Below are 12404 nucleotides of genomic sequence, written 5' to 3'. Positions count from 1 at the left end.
TAATAATAATAATAATAATAATAATAATAATAATAATAATAATTTGATTCTCCTCAATAATGCTCAATGAGATGAACGAAAAATCATTCTCGTTGTTCAGCAGTTCTGACCAGAAGGAATAGTTGTTGGAATTAGTAGCAACTAGCAAAGAGAGCTTTAGCTGAGGTACCACAAACGATGAGGGCCCGATCACTACCAAGAGAGTGCTTTAGTCCCTCTTTATAGTGATGTGCCAAAGATAGTTCCCCTAAGCATGCCAAAAATATTGCTACAGAAAATTCTTGCAGAAAGCAAAATTCTTACTCGTGAAACCAACAATGAGAGCAAACGAAAACAAATCTTGGTAACACCTCTAAAGAAAGCAAGGAGAGTGACAATAATGACAAAGAGCCAGATAAAAAGGGAAGAAATAGAGGTGAACAGAGAAAGTACGGTAGAAAGAAGAGATCAGGAGAAGTTTTTAAGGTGAGAGTAGTAAGTTAAGAGTAATAAGTTGCTGCTATGAAAATAAAACTGAAACGCTGAAATAAACTCAAATCATAGAGATACCTTACAATGCTTGTTCAACCCCTACTTATTTACACAATGGAGGAATTGCACTAAACCCATTCACAGCCTAAAATTTTAAAAAATAATATTTGACAGGCCGAGACAGACAAATTACAAGAAAAAATTGACTTCATTCTGATCTGCAATTACATCTTAAAACAAATTTTTGATCCATCAACCAAAGCAACTTCAAACAACCTAACCAACTGAATTGCTTTCCAAGAACTTCCCCACCCCACATTCAACCACTTCTAGGGGCTTCGTGTTTTCTCGCTGCACTGATTTCATGCTTTCTGCTGAGTGACCTTCATCACCCCCCCACCAGGGCTCGTGCCCTTTGTTGGATCATATTTCTCAGAACCACAATCTCGGCCAGACATATTTGAGCCAAATATTGCTGAGTGCCAACAACATTGAAGAGGCTAGGTAAAATGTCAGACTAAATCAAACAAGAGAAAACAATCAGGAGAAGAAATAAGGCGTAAATTGTTTTAAAAAAGGAAAAGGAAAATAAAAAGAAAGGGAACAAAAGCTTTTTCTGCCCGCATTATCTCACAATTGATGATTTTATGTACACTACAATACATGTAAGTGAAGGGGCAGATAATTGAGGAAATAAATTTGAACAAAACAAATAAATAGGAAAAATGAAAAAGGTGGAAATAAAAACGAAGGATGAAATGAGATTGCTTCCTTCCATATTAAATTCTTGGATATTCTTCAAAATCCTAACAATCTCTCATACAAAATGTGCCAATGTCGAGAGCTTCTCTCCCTCCATTGTTGCTACCGTTGGGAAGATGGCGAAATGGCTCCATCTGATCTGCGAGCGGCCTGGCCTGACGCTGATGACTTGTCTGACCCACGAACATTGTACCTCTCATACACCTTTTCACGGTTCTCTGACCACCAAGTCTCCGCTTGGTGCTCTCCAAATCTTCTCCGGCTGCAGATGCATTTACAATTTGAGATCACAACGCTAAAGATGAAGTAGAACATATTAGAATATATTAGATTACCAGAAATTCACCTAACACTTTCTATGGCCACTAATTCAAAACTAGACAATTTAAAATCTGATAACAACCCTGCATTGTGTACATCCATCTATAATCCACCCAATCATTTAATCAGTAGGTTTCTTGAAACAGGCAAAACAAGTTTCAAGGAAAATACTATTCATATGTAATGGTACTAGGAACTACAGAACTCAAAATATACAGTAGGAATGCACCTGAAGCGCACTCGTTTGAGATCTCTCGTTCCGTCCAGGAGAGCCACAAGAGTTATATAAACACCAGGCTCATACTGTTCAATCCATTCAGCCTCAACCTGATTGGAGTTTCCAACCAATCCAGAATTCCTAGATTTCATACCATTCTCACAATCTTGGAAAGACCCAGAACCCTTTCCATCAACAGTCTCAGGCACACTGTTGCTACCGGCCTGAAGAACACTACCATTCAACCGTTTAAAATCTGGCTGGTCATCCCTCCCATTGTTCCCATTGTGGGTTAGAAGCACCTGTTGTCGGGAAGTTTCATTGTTTCCAGGTTGATCCCTAAGAGACTGAGTGGTGTTCTGAGCCCCATTTAACACAGTCGAGTCAATGCTTGCAGATGAAGCCATGTAAGACCCACTGATTGAATCAGATCTCGAATGTCGCTCTCCATTTGCATCAAGAATGTGAATGCCTTTTGGCTCCAAGCCATTTGGTACATAAACTGGCCTCATACTGTCGGTATCATAAACTCCAGGCGGCAGCCTATCAGCCATATCTTTAAGCTGAATCAGAAGTAAAGAGATAATCAATATAATATTATAGCTAGAACAAACAAAAATTCTCAACTAACAAGAGTTTTCTTAAGGATAAATAAAGGCAGAAATATAAACAACAATGAAGCCCTGGAATGAAACATCATAACCATTAAAAAAATTCAACCCAAAAGTAGAAATTAAATACAGTTAAACAAGAAGGATATTGAACACATACTAGAATTCTACAATATTTTTCTACGGATGGCGATGATTCTAAACATATACTTGGGGATATTAGACTACCTAAACAAAGAATATCACCTGTGCTGTAAGAGACTTTATAACTTCTTTCGCCGCCAAAGATTTAGCGGATTCCTCAGCAGCCAGTTCCATAGCTTCTTGAGCTTTCTTTGTCGATTTCTGAAGCTCTGATTCTTGAAGTTCACACCGCTGTCTCAGGCTCTCAACCTAAACAAGATCCAAGATCATCAAACAAGTACGTTAGTGTGGAACAAGAAAACAGTCAATCTATAGAAGCTTCCTGATCATCAAACAAGTAGGTTAATTCAGGACAATGAAACAACACTACTATTGTCATCCATCCTCCTCCTCAGTCCTCATTATAATAGATGATCAATTAATTAATTTAAAGAGAGAGAAATTAGAGCATATTGTACCTGTGCACGTAACTTGTGCACTTCCTGATTCAAAAGTTCATTTGTTTTCTTCAAACTATCAGCAATGCTGTTGGAAAAAGCTAGTCCTGATGTAGGAATAGGCGTAGCTGAACGTGGTGGGCTCGGTCTCCTTGAAAAAGGAGATACAGACCTTGAATTAACTCCAGATGGTGTAAAAACTTGTCTAGGAACAGTTTGTCGTAGATCAACAGCACTAGAAAGAACAACATCTTTTATTTGTAACAAAGATGGTGCTTGGGATGAGCGAACCAGGGAGAATGTATCACCCTTCTTCCCTTGTTTGGCTGCTTTGCTATCTAACTGTTTAATCAAATCCATATTAGAAGGCATTGCAGATTTGGTCAATCTCAAGTCAGCCTTGTCTAACCTGTCCTTATTTTCACCTGAAAGGCGGGCTGCAGCATTCCTCCTGACATTAACACCAGCTTCTGACACCTTGTTTAGTTTGGTATAGCAGGAATCACAAACACGATATGGTTTACTGGGATTAGGAGCCAGTGCAGCTCTCAATGCTTTTCTCGAACTACATGAGTGGCAGTGCACAAGTCCACAATTATAGCAATTGTGCTTCTTTCGAGTAAACCCAAAAGCCTGTCTACAAGCTGAGCATTGCAACTGCTCAGCACCAGAAACCCATTTATGAAGACAAATAGCAGCAGTGTAATTTGAACCACAGGCAATGTATTTAACATGCCTATCTTTCAAAGATTCAACCAAAGTTGGTGTTTTACGATCTTCAATATCTCCATGGCCCAACCTTCCATTAGCTCCTTTTCCCCAAGTATAGACCTCATTCCTGGCTGTTAATACTGCTACATGATATGCACCAGAAGCAATCTCTTCAACAGGTTCCCCAGCAAGCTTATCTTCTACCAAGCAAGGTAGCTTTCCATCTGACTGAGGATTGCCAAGCTGACCATAAACAGTACTACCCATTGTAAAAAGTTGCCCTGACGTAGTCAAACCAACAGTTAAACTATGCCCACAAGCAACTTTGTGAAAATTGTAATCAACGACTGCTGGCACACAAGTGGGCTCAAGCCGAGGTTCCTTGTCTCCATGACCAAGACGGTTTTTATCTCCATCACCCCAAGTAAACAATTTTCCTGATGAAACACTTGCACTAGACTGTGTTACAATAACCTCCACCACAGCAGCAGTGTGCCAAACCCCACATGCGACAGAAATTGTCCTCAAACCTGCTAGAGATTCTACTTCTCTTGGATACAATACATTTTCTCTGTCACCGTGTCCTAATACGCCAAATGTCCCATCACCAAATGTAAAGAGCTGTCCTGTTGACGTCACAAATGCTGTATGCCATGGACCACAAGTAACTGAAGCAACCTGAAGTCCTTCAAGAGTGCCTGATATTCTCTTGGGTATCCAGTGACTGACACCAGAGCCATGACCAAGAAGACCAGCATTATGAGTGCCATCACCCCAAGTATAAAGTTCACCAGCCATGGTTACAGCACAAGTATGGAACTCCCCACAGGCAACAAAATCAACATTAGAAACTGCTAAAGATTCAACAAGACGAGGTTGAGTGTCGTCCTTCTCAACACCATGCCCCAGCCGTCCACCGGATTCTTCACCCCATGTAAAAACTTCACCTTGCCTTGTAACAAGGGCAGCATGCCTAACTCCGCAAGCTATATAATGTACATCCAAAACTACATTGGATTCTAATGGTCTGGGAAGAAGCACATCTGTTCTTGTGCTTAAAAGAGTAGCATGCTTATCAGCCCCAACTTTTACAAAATTATCACATATAACCTCACCCCATATGTATACATCCCCTAAAGCATCACAGTCATCTGGGGCAGAACCATGACTAGAGGTACTAGGAGCACTAGAAACACTAACTCGAAATGCATCTGAACCAGATCCTTTTACTTGCATATTCGTGTTGTCTAATCCTACATAAGACCTTTCAGAGGACAAAGAATTCTCAGGCCTGTAACCCTTGGGAGAACTATTTGGGTTGAGACCGACAGAAACTTCAGGAGAGCTAATATCTCGTGTAGCACTAATAGAACTATCACTTGGACTATTTGAGGTCACGTCTCGACCATCCTGAAATTAATTAACAAAGAATTTAGATGCTGGATGAAATATGTAGCAGACTGCATAACAGGAAAAAAAAAATACTACAAATAAATGATTATATTTATAAATATAAATAGGATATTTTAGATTATAAATGCAGCTTGAGGAAAAAATTTAACACCATTATTCAAAGAGACGCTATGGCAGCCGGCAAGGGCACAGGCTGAATCTTTAACACTGCTTACATACAGATCATCTCAATATCCATTATCAACATGAACTTTACTAAAATGAGAGAACTTTTTTGGTCACTGTGCATGAGGTTGGGGGGGGGGAAGCAGCACAAAGACATGAGTAAAATCCAGACATATAGCCTTGGTTTTGGGGCAGGGTGTGCCATTGACTTGCTGCCCTAGTTTTAGAGATCTGGTCTGCCTATGGTAACCAGTCATTATCCTCTCAGATGTCAAGTAACGCATTACAGATTTTTTTAGCAAATTTGATAAAAACTTATGGATTCACATGTTTTGACTCCAATATTTTACACAAATGATTTTACCAAAACTTAAAACTAAGTTACAAAATTTTAAATTAAGTCACATGTTACATTGGTCCTTCTGTCCCTAAAGAGGGAATAGGCCTAGTAGTTATCACCATTCACTATTGCATTGAGTATAAATCTAATCCAAACTTCAAAACCATGAAATAATGACAAATAAACAATGAAACATATGTTTATTTTATAGCTCATCATGCAATCACTTAGCTGATCATAGGATTACCATCCGAAGCAAAGACCAGAGACTACTGCCTTCAAATTTAAATTCTTCATCCATTTTTTTAGCAATGGAAGAATGTAGATGTATAAAAAATATATAATTTCTATACAATGGAAGAAAAAAATTCTAAAATATGACTATTTTTTACAATTCCACATAACCAGCTCTTTGTATATCTTCAAATAATTCAACTTTATTATTGAGTTTAAATATAATGAATATAATTTATAGAGAACACTCAAGTTTTAGAAGCTTGAAATGTTTTTAAAAGAGCAAAAATGGTGTAAAAACTGTTTTAAGCAACTCACAAATCAATCAGCAGGCATAACAACTGCAGTGACTGTAATAGACCATAATGGGTGATACCATACCTTGGCAGATTGTAGTGGGCGATAAGGATGTCAATCAGGACACAAGATGTTGTCCCATGACAACCTCATAAGGCAGAGACCGTGACATAACTGTGTTATGGTGAAAGTTTATTATTAAAACAATGTCCACAGCTCAGCTGTTCCCCTACTCAAAACAAAAGATTTTTTTTACAGCAATTTGTTTAATTAATTTTCCGTCTTAACATATTTCTAAACTACCAATTGAAGTACATGACACATATTTAGCAAGACAAAGAGATCAAAAAGAAACATCACATGATGGCACGATACTATTATTAGGTTGCAAGATTCCAGTTCTTTCAAATGAGAGAACATGTAAAATTTGAGTCAAGTGCCATGTAAATTCAAATCAAATGCAATATATCAACATTTTTAATAATTAGCAGCCCCAAAACCATTTGTTTCCTAAAAGTCATCAAACATTTTGCCTCTTTTGTAAGTTCAGTTGAAAAGATAATGAACCAAGACAAAGTTCCCCTATAAAGAAAGCCAAAATTATCTAATAACCTTGATAAGTGAAGCTCTGTAAATTGATTGTTGCACTGCTATAACACAATCCTAAAGATAATTATGCGAATCGGTAAAAACTTGTTGCAGTTGCAACTGAAAAAAATATGTTTTACATCTAACAAATAGTATGCCTCCTAGAAACAGGATAGGAGTCCAGCGTCATTTTTTAAAGCCAAGATTAATGACAGGAAGTTTCAGGGAAGGCTAAGTTACATCCAAGTAGAGGCCTCCATCACTCCACCCATCAATTTTGGAGCGCCCACCTTGACCTGAGGATATCAATGCTTTGAGACCTGCAATCCACACCTCTGCCTCAACTTTATCCTTGCAAATCTAAAATATCAACAACAAAACATATCAATAATGCTGATTGGAAACAGGACTATAAAAAAGACTGATCATGTATAACATAGAAATTTGGATTTTCATCACCAACCAAATCAAGAGAGCGTTTCCCGTTGTTATATATAAGAGAAAAGGACAAATAGTCCTTTTCAGGACGAAGATACCGTTGAAAAACAGCCTGGTAGTAAATTAAAGAAAATACAAACCCAGAATAAATATATTTGAAAATTTAAGTTCTAGAATTGTTAAGCTCAATCAACATAAAACAGGCTAGTATCATAATATAATATTAAAACATCAATGTGACATCAAATAAGAAAATAAAAATCTCACAGTTCTTTGTCCAGGAATAATTCTCGAGACAGAAGCTAGCTTCAAACTTCTTTCACCACTGCTTGAAAACCAAATTAAAGAAGATTCGTCCTGTGATTTTATATACAAGAAGAATAACTAGTCTATAAAAGAAATCTAAATAAGTACAGGGAATGTATGCTTTTTCATTCTGATAGGGAAAAACGAAAAAAATTCATTTGTGCCAGATAAGTATATTGCCTTAACCCAAAAAACAAAGAAAAAGGAAACCCCAGAATGATGGATGCTAAGAAGTGAAAATAATTTCAGTAATGGCACATGAATGAGAATGTGTGGTAGAGTGGAAATGAACTAAAATTTTGAACAGGCACTAATCAGTAGGGGGTCGGAGGTGAAGAAGTGCAGCACACTTCCAGGGACTATGCGTTGACAAAGAGAGCAGCATTTTTAGCATCCCAAAACTAATAAGATCAATTAAACTAACATAGAAGCTACATGCATGAAAAAGAAAATCTAAATATTCTGTCAGTATAATTCACATAATCTGTCCAAAGAACAATGAGCATGACTCTCAATAAATTCAATATGAACATCTGCCATGTGAACCCAGAAGCTACTTTAATTGCATTTGCACCTGCTGAATTTAAAATATGCTTCACATCTGAGAAACTTGATATGATTATCTTGCCCAATCACCAAGCTACAAAAGTAAACTAAGATAGCCAAGTAGAATGTATGTCATACGCAACAAAGAACTGGTATATGGCACATATACCATGCTAGATCTGAAAACAGGAACAATAATGCAAGTTCTAAGGATTAAATGCTCAGTTCTAATTAAAGCACAACTAGATTTTGATGATACCTAAGTGTAGGTTAATATTTTCACTAGTGTTCAGAGGAGGCGACAACACAATGATAGAGCGACGGACAGTCCAGCAGAAAAAATATATCATATGCTGATAGCCTGATAATCAATTAGAAAAAAAGGTTGACAGGGCACAATCCCCAATCAAACCTTCCAACCAACCATGCTAGTCAACTTGAATGCCAGGGTGCTATAGCATGCTAGCAACAATCTCTTGGTCCTTAAATTAAGTGCATTGTGATTTAAAAGAATTTGTCCATCCCATGCAGCAAACACACAAGTACCAAACGTACTAATTCCCAAAGAAAAAAGCTACTCCACTGAATCTTACATTAGAAAGTCTAAACGGACAAAACTTCGGCTTTCCCTTACGACCATACTTAAGCAGCTGAGCACCTTTCTTCAGAGCGATTAATGCCTGCAAAATGTAAAAATGGGCAGAGTGATTTAGGTCTAGTTCAGTTGCGAAAAACAATTTTCATGGTCACTCAAAAGGAAAAAAGTGATTTGGGTCTAGTTCAGTTGTGGAAAACAATTTTCAATTTCCATTACTAGTTTTTTTAAAAATTAGAAAAACGCCACCTAATTTCCAACTTTCCCACATTTGCACAAGAAAATCGTCTTTTAGAAAACTAATAATGTTAAACAAAACTGATTTCCACAACTAAACAATCCCTTGATTACTTCAAACAAAGATTATTGTAAGAACATGCTATATAAATTAAAGTATGCTTGAGAATATGTAGACAATCTATCAAACACAATAACAAGTTCAAGAACCTCAACAATGTCCCCTAACCAGCAGATTCTTTTCCAGATTATCCCCAACATAACTAAAGACAACTACTTGATCATTCAAAGAAAATCAATATTTCTAAATTACTAACATCAACCACAATGAATGGACTCATCCATAAAATAAGTATTTTACACGTCATACATTGAAACTGCCATTACATTGAATATCATGGACAAATATTTGAAGATTCACCAAAACACTTGGGCAAATCATGTGTTGTTAAAATCCCCTTGAACACCTGATGGCAAGGCTTACTAATCCTGCAATTAAATCACTACGAAGAAGATTTGGGTCTCGTAATGCTTGTCTTTGTTGCCTACAATACAGATCAAACTGCTAGGAATGTAATATACACTTAATACAAGGCTAATAACAATTCACAATAATTTTGAGCTGCAGCCAACACCTCCTTCATATATGTAATCTATAAAGCACAGATACTCCTAAGGATGGTCATATCCTTATGGTATCCATATAAAATACTGATACTGCTCGCATCTCATAGAATACACTTCAAATACTTCAAAAATGTGTTACACACTTAATTTTAAGCATTTTGATACTTGTTATATATGTTTTAGATAGATTGCTTAGATGTAAAAGAATAATTTTAACTATATTACCACCGCCATATCTCAAGTTCATATCCATATCCATGGTTCATAGTATGTAATAGGTTGAAGCCTTCAGAATGTCATGAAAATTGAGCCACAGCCCAAGTCATTGACGCAATAATTAGCATAAAAAAGGGGGGATGCATTGCATCCATAGTTATTCAGTCTTCTTAATGTTCAAAATATAATAACTTGAGATGTGGCAAAATTAATGGTTTGTATTAGCGTTTCCCCTAATTACACTCAATGCTACCCTCAGAGAACTCCCAACTATAAGAAGAAAAAAGAATAAATCTGCGTCAATAATGATTTCCTGCAATTGAACACCGACAAAAGCTGATCAAGGCATACCAAAAATTGTCCAAATAGAACCTCCGCAGAAGGTGAGGTGTGGGTATGGAATTTTCCTTGGTGTTTGAAATTATAATTGCAATACCAATACCACGTCTAGAAGAAATCATACAGTCCACAAATACTCATAAATCTACGACGCAACATTCTTTCCCACCAAATGCATCAAAATACAAACTCTCCCACAAAATTTTCAGGTATCCCAGTTTCCGGTTAGCCTACATGATCAATTAGAATTCGAAAACAAAACTTAAAATTTAAACTTCAAAACCAAAAGGCCAAATTTTAAAACCCAAAAGCAAAACAAGAAATAAACAGAAATGCAATATGAGAGAGAGAGAGAGAGAGAGAGAGAGAGAGAGAGAGAGAGAGAGAGACCTGCTCGATGTCACGGTCGGCATCCCCGTAACTAACAAGATCTGCCATTCCATGTGAGAGATTTACCGGACCACCACCCTCTGCGACTGCTGGCCGGCGTTCCGGTCATCATCAACCCGGCCGTGCACTACCATCAACGGTCACATCTACTCACCGTTCACGCCAAACCACCTCTCTTAAACCCTAGATCTACGGAGCTCCCCAACTTACAGGCGGGACGCCCCGAGCCCTGTCGCGGACCAGCGTGGACTAGACCCCAGCCCGGCTACTGGACTTCAAACGACACAGCTCTCCGGCAGTCGCGGAGGGGCACCGACGGCTCCTGAACAAAACTCCCGGCGAGGAACCGCACGCCCCGTCGCCTGAGAACCGGACGGAGAAAGGGATGAGAATTGAGACGGGGAAAATGAGAGGCGAGAGAGAGAGAGGAAGTATCTAAATGCAAGTACGAGTCAAAGATGAGAAAAAGCATGAATCGCCTGAGACGAAAAAGAAAAGAATTGAGAAGACATTTCCAAAGCCCAATACAGCAAATAAAAAATATAAAAAAAAAATCAAATTAAATTATTGTAATTATTATTATTATTTATTTTGTTAATTCCATGGAAGGTTACGAGTTGTGACTCGCCGAGTCGGAAGGAGTGCTGTCCGAGAGGAGAAGTTGGCGTGTTGAATCCCGAAAACGCCCTTGGACCAGATTGACGTGGCACTTGTAGAAGGGCCGTTTGTACTTTTTGTGCTACGCAAGCAAGGGCGTGGTTACCTTCCTGTAGGGAATGGGATGGGATATTGTACTTCGCGGGAGTTTTTCGGATCAAAGATTTTCCGCCGATCATGGCGCCTGATGGATCGGCATCTGATTTTTTTCTAGATGATTTGGTAATGCGGAGACTTAATTGCCTCTTAGGTTATCTTGTTTTCCCACGTTGGGTTTCGGGACCAATAACATCTTTCCACGTTTAAGCCTGCTATTTTTTAAAGTAAAAAAAATATTAAAAGAAACTAATAAATGACATTGACATTTTGTACTGTGAAATTGAGAAAAATCATATAATAAATATAATAAAATTAAGTAATAAATTTCATTTCATTTTATTAGATTTTATTTATATGAAAGTTGCATGTTAAGAAAGCAAGAGCATGCGTATGGTGCAAGATTTAGTCGCTAGAGGAAACTACTCAAAAATATAGCTAAATGGACCCAAAAATAGAGGTACATTTAGATTTTTAAAAATTCGATAAATATCTTACCATTAAAACGTTCGGTAAGACTTAGAACCATTTAACAAGTATACAAGTAAAGATGTGAATAGCCCCCACATGTATGGTGCGGTGGAAAGACATCAGCACATAAGAAGGAGTATCGAGGGTTTAATTCCAGGTGGTGAGAATTTATTCTGTGAGACAGCGAGAACCGTGGATGGTGAGAGTTCTCTATAAACCAACAAGGACCGTGGATGGTAATGGAGATGTGTCTAGGGTCGAGTTAGCCGAACGTCCAACTAATGCACGAAAATCGTGTCCGCATTCCGGACTTTACCCTGATCAGCGAGACCTAGGGGGAGGACCCTAATCTGTAGGTTTGGTGCTGTACCGGAGGGTTCGAAAGGCTTGTTGGTGGCTGGAGTTCCTATGTAATTAAAAAAAAAAGTTAAGATGTGAATATCAACAAAAATGGCTCCTTGGATAAACAAGATTCAAAAATAGTACTACACGGGACCAAAGCCCCTACTCAAAAATAGAAACCCAAAATTGATGGTGCAGCCAATATCACTAGCCACTTGATTGTACAAGTTACGAGCATCTAAAGTCTATAAGTATCGCAATTGCTTTTGTGGATAATTTTGATGATGAAAAGAGAGTTTGGCTCCTCTGTGATTGTATTTTCCAACATTAAGTTTCAGGTCCTATCACAAGTTTCCCCGTACTAGCCTACTATTTTTGAAAAAAAAAAATTAGAAGAAAAACTATTAAATCATATATTTATCTATACTTACAT

At 37.8% G+C, this 12404-nt stretch overlaps 1 protein-coding gene across 4 annotated transcripts; it reads right to left on the bottom strand.

Moving 5' to 3' along the window:
* Nucleotides 1-502: 502 nt before the first annotated feature.
* On the bottom strand, nt 503-10961 carry LOC131161879 (PH, RCC1 and FYVE domains-containing protein 1). 4 transcript variants are annotated; one of them, XM_058117889.1, is made up of 9 exons: nt 10406-10961; nt 8595-8681; nt 7417-7506; nt 7175-7261; nt 6952-7071; nt 2985-5084; nt 2629-2775; nt 1784-2334; nt 503-1495 (listed from the first exon to the last, which is right to left on the bottom strand). In XM_058117889.1, exons 1-9 carry the CDS (start codon nt 10451-10453, stop codon nt 1336-1338), a joined length of 3390 nt encoding a protein of 1129 aa, XP_057973872.1. In that variant the 5' UTR covers nt 10454-10961; the 3' UTR covers nt 503-1335. The 4 variants fall into 4 exon arrangements, with proteins under 4 accessions (XP_057973872.1, XP_057973874.1, XP_057973873.1 ...); XM_058117891.1 differs by having other exon boundaries at nt 7417-7474; nt 10406-10916; XM_058117890.1 differs by lacking the exon at nt 7175-7261 and having other exon boundaries at nt 10406-10916.
* Between the last annotated feature and the right edge of the window lie 1443 nt (nt 10962-12404).

This window comes from Malania oleifera, chromosome 8 (assembly GCF_029873635.1).
Source record: "Malania oleifera isolate guangnan ecotype guangnan chromosome 8, ASM2987363v1, whole genome shotgun sequence".
Classification (NCBI taxonomy): Eukaryota; Viridiplantae; Streptophyta; class Magnoliopsida; order Santalales; family Ximeniaceae; genus Malania; species Malania oleifera.
Note: the sequence above shows the minus strand (reverse complement) of the source record. Positions and strands in the feature narration are given on the sequence as shown.